At 40.0% G+C, this 19,594-nt stretch overlaps 1 protein-coding gene across 1 annotated transcript; it reads left to right on the top strand.

Annotated features, from left to right (window-relative positions):
- The first annotated feature begins 16,753 nt into the window (after nucleotides 1-16,753).
- On the top strand, nucleotides 16,754-18,278 carry LOC140508584 (basic phospholipase A2 ammodytoxin A-like). Its single transcript, XM_072616506.1, has 3 exons — nucleotides 16,754-16,886; nucleotides 17,385-17,491; nucleotides 17,757-18,278. Exons 1-3 carry the CDS (start codon nucleotides 16,783-16,785, stop codon nucleotides 17,897-17,899), a joined length of 354 nt encoding a protein of 117 aa, XP_072472607.1. The 5' UTR covers nucleotides 16,754-16,782; the 3' UTR covers nucleotides 17,900-18,278.
- Nucleotides 18,279-19,594: the final 1,316 nt, after the last annotated feature.

Raw genomic sequence — 19,594 nt, 5'->3', positions numbered from 1 at the left:
ATTTGTGCTGAGCCTAGAGTCAGGAAAATTCATCCTTTGGGTTCAAATCCAGCCTCAGACACTTACTGGCTGTGTGACTCAAAACAATTCACTTAACTCTGTTTGCCTCAGTTTCTTCATTGGTAAAGTGAATGGAGGAGGAAATGGCAAACGATTGTGAAGAAAACTCCAAATGGGAGTCACAAAGCCTCAGACATGACAGAAAATGACTAAACAACAGAATTTGTTATAAGGATGTACTTTTTGTTGTTGTTCAATGAGGAAAAGAATGAGAGAGAAAAAATCCTATTTAACATGGAAAAAAAAAAAGACTAGAGAAGCCATGGGCATATCTATCACCATCAGGGAAGGAAACAATAGATAGGGAAGATTTAAGATTACACGGAGGGAGAAGATGATCAAGCTATTAGAGGAGATAGAAGAGGAAAGGATAAAAGATACAGATAGAAGGGTTTGCCTGAGTGATGTAATAGGGCTTTGATGCATGCCCAGATAACCTAACATGGAGGCAATTATGTAGAAGGTGACAAGGTCATGCTTCTGGGAAAAGACATTCTGGGTTCCCATATCATGAGAGCAAGAGAAGCTTTTTCCATTGACTATATAATAATGTCTTTAAAACTATCAGACTGGGGCCCTTGGCTGGGGGGTGGAGTCAAGATGGCAGGATAGAAAGACAGACCTATAGAAACACCCCTCCATAGCCCATAAAATACCTGAAAAAAATGACTCCAAAAAAATTCTAGAGCATCAGAAGCCACAACACAACAGAGTGAAAGAGATTTGCAGCCCAAGACAGCCTGGAAGGCTGATAGGAAAGGTCTGTTGCTCCAGGAGCAGAGCATGGGTCACAGGGCATGGAAGGGACAGATCCAGAACAAGTTTCAGGGAAACACCGCCAGCAGCAGTTCTCAGACTGCTCAACCCACAAACACCAAAGATAGCTTCAAAGGTCAGTGAGAAGAGAATGCGGTCTGGATCCACCAGCAGCAACTACTGCAGTGGGAATGGCCATTTTTTAAGCCCTCCACCTAAAGACCCTGGGGGAATTGAGCTGCTGATGTGGACCTCAGCCCTGAGTTGCTCTCCTGGGTTGAGAAAGAGTGCTAGAGGTAGAATTGGTGGAGGCTCTGGAAAGAGAACCCTGCAGGCAGATCCTAGGCAGAACAGAGTGCATGTGATTGCTCCCAGACCAGAGTGCAGGACAGGAGAGAAGTAAACTCCTCTCCCTTGAGTGTGCCACCTTGGAAGAACTGAGAACTTACCCAGAGTATACCCTTCTCTTGACAAAGTACACAAAAATGGCTGGGAAAAGATCCAAAAGGGGTGGGTGGGTGGGGAAATATGACTATAGAAGGCTACTTTCTTGGTGAGCAGGTATTTTCTTCCATCCTTTTAGATGAGGAAGAACAATGCATACTATCAGAGTAAGACCTAAAAGTCAAGGCCTCTGCATCCAAAACATCCAAAATAAATATGTAATGGTCTCAGGACATGGAAGAGCTCAAAAAGGAATTTGAAAATCAAGTAAGAGAGGTGGAGGAAAAATTGAGAAGAGAAATAAGAGCACTGCAAGAAAATCATGAAAAGTGAGTCAACAGTTTGCTAAAGGAGACCCAAAAAGTACTGAAGAAAAGAACACCTTTAAAAACAGACTAACTAAAATGGCAAAAGAGGCCCAAAAAGCCAATGAGGATAAGAATGCTTTAAAACGCAGAATTAGCCAAAGTAAGCACTTCTATTTTACCACTAAAATCCAAGTCCAAATTCTCTGCTGAGCAGAGGGCAGCAGTGGGTGATAAGGGAAGGTTTGCTCCAGTCACTGGGTAGTTTGGAGGAGAGTGAGATGACAAAACAATGAGAGCTCAATGAAAATAGGATTACATACATAACCAGCAGGTAGTGTTTTGCCCTGGAATAGCTGATCGCTTGTGAAAGTGTGACTATTCCCTTCTCATACTTTTATCAAGGAAAACCACATTATGGGTGTAAATTATCTTGTCAAGATTTTGGAAAGATATGAAAGTAGGCATATATGACTTGGCAGGTACTGAACGTCACTCGATGAACTTTTAATTGTAACCATATACTAGTACTTGTTTCATTCTTAAAGGTTTTAGGAATTATTTACAGCTTAAATGACCTTGACAATAAATTTTGCATAAATATATCCAACACAGAACTCATATGTACTCCAATCTATGATGAATCAGTGTCCCTTCTCCTTGCCAAGGGCAACCTTTCCATTCATGTTCTTGATTGTTTTCCCTTTTATGTCTTCTAAGAGCTAACCTCTCCCATCATCTCCTCTTTCTCTCATGATCATTTTCTTTTTATCTCCTGGCTTCTTACCCATCACCTACAAAAAATGCTTGTGTCACTCGAACAGAGAAACCTTCACATGACCATTCAATCCTCTCAAGCTATGATTCTTTATTTCTTCTCCCTTTCACAGTAAAACTCCAAGAAATGGCCATCTATAGTACCTACTTCCATCTTTTTGCTTCTCACTCTGTTTTAATGTGACTTCTTACCTCTTCACCTTGAGTTTCTTTGCTTTTTTTATAAATGTATGTTTACTCTAAAGAAACAGCAGCAATGGAAATATAACAACATCTTTCTGAAGTTGAACAAACTCTTCCCTCTCTAACTGGTCCTTGGGGAGAATGAGCTCAGTCTTAAAGAGATTGCTACAAAATATTCCTACACCAAGTTCCTAGTCAGGATACAGAGTGCTCCTCTGCCTGTAGGCCAGAATGTCTTGGAAGCCACATCAATGCACTGTTGAACAGTTCTTCAGATTGCTACAAAGCATTCACACCAGAAAGTTCAATCAAAAATAAATCAATAAGTATTAAGTGCCTACTATGTGCCAGGCACTGTGTTAAGCAGTAGGGATACAAAAGAGGTGAAAAACTATTCCTGGCCCCAAGGAACTTACAATCTAACAAGGAAGACAGCAAGCAAACATATCTATACAAAGTTAGCTGTACACAGGATAAACAGCAAATGATTAACAGAGGGAAGGCACTGGAACTAACAGGGGTTAGGGAAAGCTTCCTGTAGAAGATGGGGTTTTATTTGGCACTTACAGAACACCATAGAGGTCAGTAGTTGAATTGGAGGAGGGAGAGTATTTTAGGCATGAAGGAAAGCCAGAGAAATACCAGGAGCCAAGAGACAGAGTATCTTCTTCATGGAACAGCCAGAAGGCCAGTGTCATTGGGTGAAACAGTATGTGTCAGGGAGGAATATGTAAGATTAGAAAAGTAGGGGAGAGGTGGCTTATGAAGGGATTTGAATACCAAACAGAGCATTTTCCATTTCTTCTTAGAGGCTATAGGAAGTCATTAGACTTTAATGACTAGAAGGGCAATATAATCAGACCTGTGTTTCAGGAAAATCACATTAGTGGTTTCATGGAGGGTGGATTGGAGTGGGAAGAGACTTGATACAGGCAGCCTCACCAGCAGACTATAGCAGTCATCAAGGTGTGAGGCAATAAGGGCCAACACTAGAGTGGTGGCAGTGTCAGAAGAGAGAAGGCATAGTCAACAGATGCTGAAAAGGTGAAACCAACAGGCCTTGGAAACAACTTAAATGTTTGTGGAGAGAATGAGGAGTTCAGAATGACTTGTGAACCTGAGGGAATGGAAGGATGACATTGCCTGCTACAATAATAAGGAAAGTAGGAAGTGAGGAATGTTTAGAGGGAAAGATAATGAGTGCAATTTTGGACATGTTGACTTCAAGATATCTACTAGACATCTAGTTTGAAATGCCTGTAAGGCAGTTGGAGATTGGAGATCAGTAGAGAAAATGGGACAGGAAAGGCAAATTTGAGAATCATCAGCCTAGAGATGGTAATTAAATCCATGGGACTTAATGAGATCGGCAAGTAAAGTGGTATTGAGGGAGAAGAGAAAAGGGTCCAAGAGAGAATCCTGATGGGCAGCTATAGTTAGAGGGCATAGTCTGGAAGAGAATTCACAAAAGGAGACTGAGAAGAGCAGTTAGATAAGTAGGAGAACCAGGAGAGAGCGGTGTTCTGAAAATCTAAAGAGGGAGGCAGAGCCGAGATGACTGGCTAAAGACACTGACTTGCCTGAGCTCTTCCTCAAACCCTCCAAATACCTTTAGAAAATGACTCTAAACAAATTCTAGAGCAGCTCAACCCACAAACAGATGGAGTGAGACAAATTTCCAGACCAAGACAACTTGAAGGTCAGTAGGAAAGGTCTGCTGCACCAAGGTGAGAGAGGAGCACAGCCCAGACAAGGCATCAACAAGCCTGGAGCAGGCTTTGAGGTGACTGAATCACTAGCAGAAGTGATGGTTTCTAGATGTCTCAGTCAAAAGATGCCAAAGATAACTTAGATGGTCAAGAGGAAAATTCTATCACTCTTGGGTGAAAGTGCAGCATAGTTCAGCACAGGTCATGCAAGTATAGACCCTGCCCCAGGAAACCAGCAGCAGGCCTTGGGAGTGACTGAATCAGCAGTGGCAGCAACTGCTTCCAGAGCTCTCAGACCACAGATGATCCAGTTCACAGTCCTGAGTGGCAATCCCAGGATAAGGAGCATGGCAGAACTTGTGACCACAGTAGATGTGGCACTCTCCCACATTTACAGGGCAGAAAAGAGCACTTGTGGTCACTCACAGACCAAAGTACAAACTAGGACCAAAGCAATCATCTCTCCTTTGATCATACCACCTTGGAAGGACTGAAAACTTACAGGTCCCTAGAAGTATCTCTGAAAACAGCTACAAAAAACCCTGAAGCTTGTGATAGTGCACCCTCCATCCTAAAAGCAGAGTCCTACCTGTTCCTAAATGGTTTTTACTTGTTCAATCATCACATACTCAGGTTTACTCCAATCTTTCTTATGAACTATCCAATTATAAATAAAAATCTTAGACATATGTTTTACATTTTACCTGTATAAAAAGGAAATTGTCTATCCTTATGAATCAGTTCTTGGTATGGATCTTCTATTTCTCTTGGCTCTTGTATGTCAAATCTTCTAATACGTCCAGGTATTTTTTTTTAACAAAGTCTTAAGTCTGACAGTTGATCAAATGTCTATGTTTTTCATTCAGGATTATGTTTAACTTTGCTGGGTATGATATTTTTGGCTGAAGGCCCAGTTCTTTTGCTCTTCAATATATAGTATTCCAAGACCTACAGTCCTATAAGGTCTCTACTACTAGGTTTTGTGTGATTCTAATTGTGACACCATCATATTTAAAATGTTTTAATCTTGGTGCTTTTAATATTTTATCCATGAACTAGAAGTTTTGCAATTTGAATGATATTCCTATGAGTTTGGTGATTGATGGATTTTTTCTATTTCTTCTTTCTCCCCTTCCTCTAATGCTTCAAGACATTTTCTTTACACATTTCTTGTATTATTGCATCAAGATTCTTTTTTATCATAACTTTCAGTTAGTCCAATTATTTTTATGTTTTCTCTCCTTGATCTATTCTCCAAACCAATTTTTTTCTTATAAGATGTTTCACTTTCTCTTCTATTTTTTCATTATTCATATTCTGTTTAATTATTTCTTGATCTCTTCTAATTTTGGTAGCTTCAACTTACCCAATTCTAATTTTCAAGGTGTCATTTTCTTCCATAAGACTCTGGATCTCCTGTTCTAATTGGTTGACTTTCCTTTCATAATTTTCTTGCTTTTCTTGGATTATTCTTATTTTTTTTTAGTTCTTCCTCCATCTCTGTCATTTGATTTTGAAAGTCTTTTTAAAGATTTTCTATGAATTCCTTTTGGGCAGATGACCATTTGACATTACTCTTTAGGAGTTTCTTAATTCAATATCCTCCTCTGAATACAAACTCCAGTCTTTTATATTCCCATAATAACTTTCTATAATTGGATTCTTCCTCCTTTGCCTTGTGCTAATAGCTTAATTTTGTAATCATCTCTAGCCCTAGGGTATGAGAGACAGTGTCTCTTGCCCCAGATCCTCAGTTTTCTCCTCTAGCCTGGAACTAAAGCCAAACCTCCAACCTCCTGTAAGTGCCCACAGCCAGGGGCTTTCTGCACCACTGCTTCTGCATCCACCGAAGCACAGCTGGGTCTGACATTTCTTATCAGCAGAGGTTCCCTCAATCTTCCTGGGCTGAAACATCCAATTCCCTTCCCTATCCTGGGGACAAAAGTTCCTGTGGATGGGGCCCAGGCAGCTTCTCAAACCAAATTCAAACTAACCCCAGAGTTTGTAACTAGTTGTTTAATTGGCTTGTCACTTGTTAAAAGCAGAGCCTAGCCTGGAGGTGTCTACTCTTCACTGGGAACAAACCTTGTCCTGGGATGGTTCTTCTGATCTTCTCAAATTGTCCCAGGAATCCTGGGGTTGTGTCCCAATTCTTATTTATTTTTACCTGCACTTTATTCACACCAAGGTGCTATTTTATCTCTTTTGTGGGAGAAAATCTTGAGAGTTTGGAATTTTTTACCTACTTCACCATCTTCCCAGAATCCTCTAGCAGAGCCTGGCTTTAACAAAAAGTCAAAAGTTGAGTATTAGATTGGGAAAATGAGCAAACAACAGAAAATCTCTGAATATAGGATGTTACTATGGTGACAAGGAAGATCAAAATAAACACTCAGAAGAATATAACAAAGTCAAAGCCCCTACATACAAAGCCTCCAAGAAAAATATGAATTGGTCTTAGGCTATGGAGCTCAAAAAATTAAGTAAGAGATGTAGAGCAAAATTTGGGAAGAAAAATGAGAGCAATGCAAGAAAATCATGGAGAATGAGTCAACAACTTAATAAAGGAGACACAAAAAATCCTGAAGAAAATGACACCTGAAAAAAGAGAGCTGGCCAAATGGTAAAAAAGTTCCAAAAAGCCAATGAGGAGAATGCCTGAGAAAGTAGAATAGGCCAAATGGAAAAGTAGGTCCAAAAGCTCACTGAAGAAAATAATTCTTTAAAAATTAAAATGGAGCAAATGGAAACTATTGACTTTATGAGAAATCAAAAAACGATAAAACAAAATCAGAAGAATGAAACAATAGAAAACAATGTGAAATACCTCAATGGAAAAACAACTGGCCTGGAAAATAGATCCAGGAGAGATCATTTTAAAACTATTGGACTTCCTAAAAGCCTTGATCAAAAAAAGAGGCTAGACATTATCTTTCAAGAAATTATCTAGAACTAGAGGGTATAATAGAAATGGAAAGAATCCACCAATAACCACCTGAAAGAGATCACAAAACTAAACTGCCAAATTCAAGAATTCTCATGTCTAGGAGAAAATATTGCAAATATCCAGAAAGAAATAATTCAAGTATTGTGGATCCATAGTCAGGATAACACAAGACTTAACAACTTCTACATTAAGGGATCAGAGCATATTCCAGAGGGCAAAGAATCTAGGATTACAACCAAGGATCACCTAAGCCACAAAAATGAGTTTAATCCTTCAGGGAAAAGTGGACATCACATGAGATATAGGACTTTCAAGCATTCTTGATGAAAAGACCAGAACTGAATAGGAAATTGTACTTTCAAATACAAGACTCAAGAGAGGCATAAAAAGGGAAACAGGAAAGGGAAATCATAAGGGACTTAATAAGGTTAAATTGTTTACATTCCTACATGGGAAGATGATAACTGTAACTCATAAGACCTTTCTCTTTATCAGGGTAGTTAGGAATATATACAGACAGAGGGCACAGGGGTGAGTTGAATATGAAGGGATGATATCTAAAAAATAAAATTAAAGTGTGAAAGAGGAATGTATTGGAATAAAGAGAATGGGAGAGGTAGAATGAGGTAAATTATCTCACATAAAAGAGGCAAGAATAAATAAACATTTAAAAAAGAGGCAAGAAAAATCTTGTACAGTGGAGAGGAAGAGGGGGAAGGTGAAGGGGCAGTGAGTGAACCATACATCAGAATTGGCTCAAAGAGGGAATAATATACACACTCAGTTGGGTATAGAAATCTATCTTACACTACATGAAAGGAAGAGAATAAGAGAAGGGGGAGGGTGATAGAAGGGAAGACAGATTGGGGGAGGGGATAGTCAGAAACAAAGAGTGGAGGGATAGGGTGAAAAGAGAGAGAACCGAATAGGCAGGGGAGAACAGGACAGAGGGAAATACAATTAGCAATAGTAAACTATGAAAAACTTTTGAAGTAAGTTTCTCTGATAAAGGCCTCATTTCTCAAACTTATAAAGAACTGAGTAAAATTTATAAAATAAGAGCCATTCTTCAATTCATAAATGATCAAAGATATGATCAGTTTTCAGATAAAGTAATCAAAACTATCTATAGCCATATTTTTAAAAAATACCCTAACTCACTATTGATTGAAGAAATGCAAATTAAAATAATTCTTAAGTACTCCCTCATACCTATTAGACTAGCTGATGGGACAGAAAAGGTATGACAAATGTTGGAGGGAAAATGGGAAACATGATACATTCATGCACTGTTGGTGGAGTTGAGAATTAATTCAACCATTCTGTAGAGCAATTTGGAACTATGACCCAAGGACTAAAGCCATGCATACCCTTGGACTTAGCTATACCCCTATTAGGTCTGCATTCCAAGAAAGATAAAAAAAAAAAAAAAAAAGGACCTAAAGGTACAAAAATATGTATAGGAATTTATTACTAAGTATAAAGAATTAGAAACTGAAGGGATGCCCATCAACTGGGAAATGTCTTAAACCAAGTTGTGGTATGTGATTATTATAGAACACTATTGTACTATAAGACATGATGAGGTATATGCTGTCAGAAATACGTGGAAAGACTTGCATGGGCTGATGCAAATTGAAATGTACTGTGTAAAAAGTAACAGCAATGTTGTAAGATGATCAGCTGTGAATGACTTAGCTATTCTCAGCAATACAATGATCCAAGAAAACTGTCAAAGACTTACGATGAAAAATACTATCCTTTCCCAGAGAAAGAACTAATCATGTCTGAATACAGATAGAAGCTAGTTTTAATTGAAAATTGCTTTAACTTTATTTTTTGAGAGTTTTTTGTCTATGTTTCCTTTCACAATATGACCAATATGGATATGTTTCACATGACTACATATGTATAACCTATATCAAACTGCTTGCCTTTTCAATGATGGGGGGGACTGTGAAGGGAGGAAGGACGAGAATTTGGAACTCAAAGTTTTAAAAATGAATGATTAAAATTGTTTTTACATGTAACTGGGGAGAAATAAAAATAAGAGTGAAAAACAAAACAAAACAAAAATCTAAAGAGAAGAGAGTGTCAAAGAGGAGAGAGTGACCAGCAGTGTCAAACTACGACTAAGAGAATTAAGATTGGACAAATGGCTGTTGCGATTTTGAAGAGAACAGTTTTGCTAAAATTATAAGGTTGAGAAACTGATGTAAGAAGTTAAGATGAGAATGACAGGAGAGAAAGGGGAGGCATCTTTCGAAGACAGTCTTTTCCAGGGGGAGTCAGTGGACAAATTGCTTCCTTGCTTTCTGGGCACATTGTCTTGAAAGCCAAGACAATTCCTTGGTGGACAGCTCCTCAGAGCTGATTTCTTCCTAGACTTGATTGCCAGCAAACTCTGTTAAGGGCCCCACTTACTCGACCTGTGCACTTCTGACTTTGCAAATCTTACCAGATCATAATCTATCCCATTCTGCCTCCAAGATTCCTTCACCTATGAATAGTGAATCATTAAACACAACAGAGAAAAACACTGGCATGAAGCCTTTACGACCTATAGGCAACCAGGTGGGAGAAAAATCTTGTGGCTCCTGCCCATCCAGAGGCCACAGCAGTTCCTCCTCTTCCTCACTCAAATATCATCTGGAGAAAAAAAGACCAAGTTCCTCTGTTGGAGCCTTTTGCATACTTCCTCACTTCAACTTCTTAGAATCCCTTATTTCCTTCAAATCATGCCTCAATAAAGGGACTCCTCAATCTCCATGGTTTCATCTCTTTCCTACCTCAGCTATCACAACCATACAATTATTCTGGGACATTTACATTCATTCCATTTTATTTTCAATTATGTCCCTCTCTAGTTCTTCCCCCACCCATTGAAAAGGCAAGAAAAAACAAAGTATAGTCATGTTTAAAATTTTCCTCATTAACTATGTCTAAAAAAAATAAAGAAAAAGAAGAAAATATCTTGAAATTCTATTATGATTCTATCATCTCTCTATCTGGCAGTGACTAAAACAGTTCATCATGAATTCTTTAGAATTGGGGTTGGTCATTGTGTTGATCAGAGTTACTAAGTCTTTCAGATTTTATTATCTTTGTAATACTGCTGTTATTGTACAAATTGTTCTCCTCACTTGAGTTTTCATCAGTTCCCATGTCTTCCCATATTTTTTTGAAATCATTCACTTTATCACATTCTCTTAGTAATATGCCATCACATTTATATACCATAATGTGTTCAGTCATTGTCAATTAATAGGCATTCCCTCAGTTTCCAATTATTTGTCATCACAAATACAGCTGCCATAAATATTTTTGTACATATGGATCATTTTCCTCTTTCCCCTCCAATTCAACACAAATTTATTAAGCACCTACAATGCAGGCATTGTGATAAGCCCTGAGAATACAATTAATAAAAAAAGAAAGATAATCACTGCCCTCAATGAGATCAGTTGCAATCTAAAGGGAGAGACAACACACAAAAAGAGATAGGAGACGGGAGGGCAGGGAGGGAAGTTAGATTTGGACATGATCGGGGGAATGTTCTATGGAGCTGAAATCAGGCAGAGAAGCAGATACAGAGTGGAATGAACCAAAAATTCCATTTTTTTGCCCTCTATAAAGGAGGGCATTGGCAGAAGTTTAGTACTCCAGCCTCCAGTCCTCCAATAAGAGGGGAAAGGAAACTGAGGAAGATGGTGTCAATCAGGGCTTGAGTTAGTAGTATGATGGTCAGTTTAAAATAAATCAGGCAGGGCAGAAGATACAAAGTGGAGTGAGCTTTCTTTGATCTCTTTGGGTTATAGGTCTAGTACTGGTATCACTGCCTCTATCCTGGGAGGGACATCAAGTTCTATAGAGTTGAACTCAGGCAGGGCAGCAGATGTAAAATGGAATTAATTTTCTTTGATCTCTTTGGGGTGTAGACCTTGTAGTGGAATTACTGGGCTTATCTTGGGAGGAGTACCATAAACCATAAAGTTGAAACCAGGCAGGGCAGCAGATGCAAAGTAGAGTGAACTTTCATTGATCTCTTTGGAGTACAGGCTTAGTAGTGGTGTCATTGTTTCTTTCCTGGAAGGGGTATCAGGTTCCATAGAGTTGAAACCAGATAGAACAGCAGATGTAAAGGGGAGTAAGCCTTCTTTTATCTATTTGGAGTATAGACTTAGTAGTGGTAGCATTGAGTAAAAGGGTACAGTTTAATAGTTTGGGGGGCATAGTTCTAAACTGCTTTCCAAAATAGTTGGATGAGTTCATAGCTCCAGCAACAGTGCATTAGTGTATGTATATTTCCATAGTCCCTCCAAGATTTGTCATTGTCCTTTTTTGTCATCTTAGCCAAATTGATTAGTGGTATATTGTACCTCAAAGTTGTTTTAATTAAATTTCTGTAATTATTAGTAATTTAGAGCATTTTTCATAAGGTTATTGAGAGCTTGGATTCCTTTTTTTTAAATTGCCTATTAATATCCTTTCATAATTTGTCAAATGGGGGAGTGGCTCTTATTCTTATTCCCCAGAAATCATAGAAATGAGACCTTAATCAGAGAAATTTGCTACAACAATTTTTCCCAGTTTCCTGGTTTGTTTTTTTCTAATTTTAGCTGCATTGGTTTTGTCTGTACAAAAGCCATTGACTTTTATGTAAGTAAAATTCTCTATTTTACCTCCTTTAAATTTCTCTGTCTTTTGTTTAGTTATGGAACTCTTCCTTCACCTATCGATATGATATATAATTTCTTCCATGCTCCACTAATTTGCTTATGATATCATTCTTTATATCTAAATTATTTTGGGGTTATCATGTCATAAAGTGTGAGGTGTTGGTCTATATCTAGTTTCTGTCAGATTACTTTCCAGTTATACCAATAACTTTTTTTGAATAATGAGCTCTTGCCATAATAGCCAGGATACTTGACTTAATCAAACACTAGGTTACTGTGCTCATTTACATCAGTATTTTTTATGACTAATCACTGATTAATCTATTTCTTACCTGGTGCCAAATAATTTAGATGACACAGCTTTATAGTATAGTTTGAAATCTGAAACTTCAAATTGCCCTTCCTTCCATTTTTTTCAATTCCATGGACATTTTTGATCTTTTGTTCCATAAGATGAATTTTATTATTTTTGCAACTTCTACATAATAAATAATGTGGTAGTTTGGTATTTTGACTGGTGGAATACTAAATAAGGAAATTAAATTAGACAGTATTGTTATTTTTATTATACTGGATGAGCTTATCCATGAAAAGTGAATACACAGAGTATGTACATCTGGATCTATTTGTGTGAAGAATGTTTTGTGATTGCATTAATAGAGTTCTTGTCAACACACTTCATGGTAATTTTGGTATCTCCCCAGGGAGAAATGAATCTAAGACAGCACCATCAGTAAGGACCACTTGCTGCAGTGACAGATGATCAATCTTCTGTGAAGAAGTATTTGTGATAAATACAAAAAAGCATAGAAAAATCTTCATGAACTGATACAGAGTGAATGAAGAAGTACAAGGAAAAAATAAACACAATTGCAGCAATGTAATCGGAAAGAACACACTAAAAAAGTGAACTAACAAATTTATAAAGATCAAACAGTAGTCAAATGAAAAGATATGAGAGGAACCCAACCCTCCCCAACCACACCTTTGTGGAGGTGGAAGTTCCCAGGGTGTTATACATTGAACATTTTTTATCAGATTTTTTTCAATGTACTTGAGTTGGGGGGGGGTGTTATTTTTAAAATATATATATTTTTGGTATGGCTATTTGGAAGGGGGAAGAGGAGGAACACTATAATAAAGTAAGAATTAAAAGATATCAATAGTTGTTTGATAAAAAAATAAATAGATGAATAGATAACTGAATGAAATTATTCCTGGAATTGTCCTGTTCAGTCTTTATTTTATCTTTGTCACCATCAATTCCCCTACTTGTCTTCTATTTTTCTGTATGGTTTCTCCCACTCCAATTAGAGAATATGTTCCTTAACAGTAGGAAGCATGCTAATTTCCATCTCAGAATCCCCAATGCACAGAACAAGACATTGCAGGTAATAGGGTTTTATAAAGTTTTATTGAATTGAAATCACTTGAGAATGTTTATTAAGCATGTCCTGAGTGCAAAGCCCTCTGCCAACACAATGGGGGATAGAGACATGAGTAAGCCAGGATTCCAGTCATAAAGGTGAAAAAGTTTCTGGAAAGTTGGAAGTGAATACATTGTTTATGTGGGGTGAGATCCATCTTAGCCAGGCTGGAATGTCAGCTTAGAAGCTGGTAGACAAGAGCACAGTAGAAAAGATGAAATCAAGAATTTTTCCCATATGGTATGAGTGTAGTGATTTCACCAGAATTACATGCTCTCTCCTCTAAGCTTCACAGGAGAGCCACAAAGGAAGGAAAAGGAAAAGACCAGTCAGGTTTCTGCCATGGAAAAATGTGTCTTTATACAACAGTGGTCTCCTAAGTTGGAGCCAAGGACCTCTGGTGGACTATGGAGTATGTTCACAAGGTTTCAGTGACATGACCCAAATGATGGTGGGCTCATGTCCAACACACCCATGTTCAACAACCCCCACAGCTGACTTTCAGTGGTTGTATTGAGTTCCAGCTCCTTAAGGCTGCTGTAAGCAAATTCAACACAGAAACCTGTGGATGCTCACTCCCAAATTTCCACACAAAACTCATCTTTCCAAAATGCTCACAGCCTATCTCATGCATCTCAAGAGTAGACTCTGTTCTCCAGGGAAGTCCCCTTACTTGATCTTTTCCCTGCTCCACACACTTTTCAATTTCAACAGAAAAAGGGTGAGCAGCACAGGACGAGAAGACCAATTGCCATTGCATTTTCTTTCCTCACCAATCACACTCCCAACCCATCTCTCTTCCAAACTGGCCTGTTTTCATAGAAGGAAACACCATCCCATCAGTCTCCCATTACCTCAGCCTTCTCCTTATCCTAGCATCATAACTCAATTAAAACTGGACTCTTTAAAGAGATGATCTCTTAATTGACAAGTGTGTTGGTCTTTTCTCAATCTTATTCTGTCTTCCTTCTATGCAGCATCTGACACTGCTGACCACTCTCTCCTCCTGGTTACATACATTCTCCTCTCTGAGTTGTGATGACATTGTTTTCTCTTGGCTGTCCTTATACCTGTCTCACCACTCCTAAGTCTCCTTTGCTGGATCTTCTTCCATATCACTGCACCTAAAGGTGGGTGCTCTCTGCTTCCATTCTGAACCCTCTTCTCTCTGAATACTCTCTTATTTGGTGACTTTATCAGCTCCATTTGCTTCAATTCTCTTCTCCACGAAGATGGCTCACAGTTCTGTATATACAGTTCTCACATCTCTCATTCCCCCTCCCCTCTCTCTGTCTGTCTCTCTCTGTCATATTAAGATTTGCCTATTCCTAACTGGATGTCCCAAAGTCATCTCAAACACAACATGTCCAAAACAGAACTCACTACCTCTCCCCTCTGAACTTCCCAATTTCCCTTGAGATGTAAATATCTCCCTAGTGCCCAAGCTCTCATCACTGGTATTATCTTGGATTCTGTACTATTCCTAAAATCACAATTACAATGTTACCAAATCATTTTACCTCTCCAACACTTTTCCTAGCTGTCTCCTTCTCTCCACTCTCATAGACATCACCCAAATTGAGATATTCCTATGCCTTATTTCTCAACTGGACAATATCAGTAGCCACCTAATCGGTCACCCTTCCTCATCTCTCCCCTGTCTAATCTGTCCTACATGAAAATCCCAAAGTAATGTTACTGAAGCACAGGTGAAACCAGATTACTTCCCCATTCAATAAACTCTAGTGACTCCTTATTAACTCAGATGTGTAGGATCTTTATCTCTCCCTTTTCTTGACCTCTATTTTTTGCCTTATCTTTCTGCTTCTTCTTCTTCTGCTCTCTCTGCCCCCACCAAGCTATAAACAAAGCACTTCATAGAGGGCTCTGTACAGAGTGGAAACTTGACTGAGGTGCTGAATGAGTGATTGGGTCTTTGCTGTGAGTAAGTAGTCTTCCAAATGTTTACAGAGTTGTCAGTGACCACAGTCCAAAGTCTGAGGCAGAATATTGTGCCCTGAGTTTAGGTGAGTGTGTCCCCCAACAATCGCCAGGACACAAAGTCCTTGAATATAATGCAGTGCCATCAAAATGCCTTCAAAATGCCATCAAAATGCCATCAAAAGAGGCTGCCTTCCCACTCTGGGTAAATGGCTCCTGAAAGACCTGGAGGAGCACCTTGTGGACTCCCACAGCAAACTCTGGCCCCACCCCTTTTTCGTGCAGCATGGACTGTTGGTTTTGGGCAGGTTTCTGGAAATTCCTGCCCCTGGGGTGGTAACTTTCAGTCACCTCAGAGTCCTGCTGGATCTATATATGGAGCTTCTCTGCCTTGAGGACCAATTAGGTTCAGGAGCCCTGCAGTGGACAGATTGAACCAAGAAACAACTGAAGGCATCTGGAGCCCCAAAGACCAGAAGACCTTCCTCAAAGTCAGAGAGTAAGTGTCTGTGTTTGTGTGATTATTTATTAGGTAGGTTTAGAGCACAAAGGGATTCTTGACCTGGTGTCTGTGGACTTGTAGTTTTATAAATATTTTGTTAACCATCTTTCAGTATAATTTGAATTACAATCCCACATATTTAACCTTATGCATCTAAAAACATGATTCTGAAGGTGGGTCCATAGATTTCACTAGACAACCAAAGGGCTCCAGGATGTAAAAAAAGATTAGAATACCTTCTTTAGAGAGTCTGAGTGTACCAGTAGCATTCTGTATGTATTGATTTGTCTCTATTTCTGTGGCCCTGAGTATTGTAATGAGTGTGTGAATTGAAGTGGTCTGAGTGTTTGTTTCTGTACCTGTATTACATTGTGTGTAATGTAATCATATCTAGAGGATATGAGTTGTGCATTTGTGTAACCAATACAGTGTTGGGAGCTGAGGAGAGGGGTGTGGTACCAGGGTAATGTGTTTCTATGTCAACAGAAATTTCGCAAAGGGATTTCTTGATCAGATATAGGTTGCAGTAGATGGTTCTTGTGGTCCTTCCAATAAGAGTAAGGACCTATTCTCCTCCCACATGGCAGCACTAAGAGTAAAGGAGGAATGTGGGGACCTCACCTGAGGAGACAGACATCAGCGTTATACTTTCTCTTACAGAGGCTTCAAAATGAAGGCTGTCTTTCTGCTAGCTGTACTAATGGCCTGTGGTAAGAAATGACCCCCATGACTTCCCTCTTCCCAGGAATCAACCCCAGGGCAGACAACTCTTGGGTTGTACAAAAAGTGTCTCCCCCAGCCTCTCTTGGGCTCCCTATGTCTCTCCATTCCATCAACCTTGCAATTCCCAACTAATTCTTCACCATCTCTTCTTAGAGACTGGGAAGAAAATAGAGAGAACAAAATTCTCTGCTCAGGTAAAAAGTGGGGAAAGACAAACTAAAGCAGTAGTGGATAGAGAAGACAGAAGGGTAATCACATCTGACTAGGGACCACTGATATCTCTTGCAGGCTTATCTGAGGTGCAGGGGAACTTGTTGCAATTCCAGGACATGATTTGGAAGCTCACGAAGAAGACTGCATTGACTAGCTATGGTTTCTACGGTTGCTACTGTGGCTTGGGAGGCAAAGGAACCCCAAAGGATGCTACTGACAGGTAAGTTGCTGTTCCCCAGTCCTGCCAGGGTGGCTGCCTTAGCTTTCTTGGGAATCACTACAAGCAGCACTGACAGGAGGTACAAGTTAATGGGTAGGGCACAAGAAAGGGGCAGCAAAGAAAAGAATTTCAAAAGCAAAATTACAGAAGAGTGTTCATCTCAAGCCCTCCTTGGAGTCTTTCAATAGAGGCCCTTGAAATCCTCTAGAAGAAGAAATAGGGAAGACTAGAAGATAAGTTTTCAGAATCAGAGACCCTCCATTAAAAAGAACACAATTTGGAACTGAAAAGAACCTTACAGACCATGTAATCCAATCCCCTCATTTACAGATGAGAAAACTGTGATCCTAATAACCCAGGTGTCCTGACTACCAGACCAGGGCTCATTCCACCAAAATAGGCTGCCTCCTTGGGTGGCCTCTCTGAGTGTCCTGCTTGCTGACCTCCTGCTCCCCAGTAGGAGAGGAGGACAGCACTCAGTACGGCATCTCTCTTTAGGTGCTGTTTAAATCATGACTGCTGCTATTCAAAGCTGGTGCAGAAAGGCTGCAAACCCAAAACACAGGGCTACAATTACAAGTACAAGGATGGATCCATCACCTGTGGTGAGATAGCACATTACAGTCAGGCACCACTGAGCATTCCAGATGTGCAGAACCCTAAAATGGTATCTGGAAGGATATTGCTCCAAAATCCCTGAAAACAAAGGCTGCCCTCTCCCCTCAGATGAGGGGTTTCCCCTGGGGAAGGGAATGTTTCTCCATCAAGGCAACCAATAAAGGAACTCAGCTCAGTGGGGCAGGGTGAGGGGTGTCAATAGAAGGGAAAATTACTCACTTTTGAGGCTCATTCATTTCTCTGAACTCGTAGGGTCTGGCAACTACTGTCAGCAGCAAATCTGTGCCTGTGATCGAACAGCTGCCTACTGTATGAAGAGAAATCTGAGAAGTTATAATGTGAAATATAGCAACTACCCCAATTTCCTGTGTAAGGGAAGTAAGGCTAAATGCTGAGAGCTTCTTTTCCTCTTCCTCAGCAACAGTTGAGAAGAAGGACCCTCAAATCTCCCATTCCAAAACCATCGACCCCATCCACAGCTTGCCACATTTCCTTTTCTGAACTGTACTGCTTTGACATCAGGATTCAGATTAATTAATGCAATCAATCAACAAATGTTTATTACCTGCTTACTCTGGGCCAGGCTTTCCAATGTAATTACCAACCTCAGTTCCAGAGGGTTGAGGATAAAACCCATCTCCCTTCTCTCTGGGGAGAGGTGGAAAAGGAGAATGTGGATGCCACACCTGTAGTCTGATGCTGTTGGGACCTGTGGTTTGCTTTTATTCTTTGTCTTTGCCATGAGGAGGAGGGTGGTTATTAGGAAGTGGCAGTGATAGGAAATAAAATGCATCAATAAAATGGTGGGTTTGGTGTTTTATGCTATTTTTTCATCAGTTCCATGTTGTGGGCATGAAAAAATTTGCTCTGTATGGCTCAAATATGATGAGGAAGAGAGGGAGGGAAGGAATGCAGGGAAAGAAATGTGGTTCTGCCCTCTCCTACCAGCAGACCCAGCTGCTCCAACTGGTCACTATTCCTCTGAAAGGATCAGAGGCACAAAATCTTAGAGATGAAAGTGGGTTTGACTAGAAGTCATCCAGTATAAGTTTGCCTAGAAAAGAAGCTTCTCTCTCAGAACTACTTCTGCCTTCCTCACATGAGGTGTTGAATACGTTCTTAACAAATCACTGGATCTAATAATCCAATTGCTGACTGAGGGTCAAGGAAAGCAAGCCAGAGACCCTTCCCCAGTCCCTGCTTCCAGCTGGGCTGACACCTTCCCTGAGGGCTGTCTCCAGGATCCCTACTGTCATGAGCACCTTAGGCTCCACATGTCTCTAAGCCACCTACTATAAGCATGAACACCACACTCTATCAGCTAGAATCACACGTTTTAGAACGTCAAGCCTTTTCAACCAAACATTTGTGTAGTGCAATCCAAATACTGTGATATTACAGCTGAGGGAAGGACACCAATAATCCTAGCTAAAACTTAGAGTTGGGAAAACTGCCAGAGGCTTGGGGAGGTCAAATGTTTAGCAGGTGTCACAGACAACATTCGAATTCAGGTCTTCCTGGACTCCAGTTCCAGGGCTCTATCCACTACAGCAGGGTGTTACAAAATCCAAAATGAGCAGTTGGGGACTGTCCATACTCAAGTCTATTTCAATCCTTCCTTTCCTTTGCATACTTGGTTCAGTTCAGTAACATTTGCTAAGTGCCTGCTCTGTGCCAATCACTGTTCCAGGACCCTGTGGAAACAAAAGAAAAAGAATCCATGCCCTGGAGGAGCTTACAGTACAATGGTGGAAGACAACACACAAAGCATAGACTAGGCCTCCATCCACGCAAAGCGGGAAAAGGCCTCACACACAGGCCATCTAGTCTGATCTCCCAAGGAAGCAGTGTGGTACAATGCAGTGAAAAGAACCCTGGCCCTGGAGGCTGAGGACCTGGGGTCCAGGCTCATCTCTGACACTGAACTCACTCTCTGTGTGGGTGAAGATGAATCACTGGTCCTCCCTGGACTACAGGATTCTCATCTGAAATATGAGAGTATTAGGAATGATAACCTGGAAATTCCCTCCAGCTCTAATTCTCTGATCTTTCATTTCGCATGTGAAGAAACTGAGGGCTAAGAAGGGACA

The sequence above is a fragment of the Notamacropus eugenii genome, chromosome 5 (genome assembly GCF_028372415.1).
Source record: "Notamacropus eugenii isolate mMacEug1 chromosome 5, mMacEug1.pri_v2, whole genome shotgun sequence".
Taxonomy (NCBI): Eukaryota; Metazoa; Chordata; class Mammalia; order Diprotodontia; family Macropodidae; genus Notamacropus; species Notamacropus eugenii.
This window is presented reverse-complemented; position numbering and strand designations above follow the sequence as displayed.

Coding starts and splice junctions, on each gene's coding strand:
- LOC140508584 (XM_072616506.1), top strand. CDS start 16,783: ATGATTTGGAAGCTCACGAAGAAGACTGCATTGACTAGCTATGGTTTC. Junction 16,887..17,384: donor CCAAAGGATGCTACTGACAG/GTAAGTTGCTGT, acceptor ATCTCTCTTTAG/GTGCTGTTTAAATCATGACT. Junction 17,492..17,756: donor GGATGGATCCATCACCTGTG/GTGAGATAGCAC, acceptor CTGAACTCGTAG/GGTCTGGCAACTACTGTCAG.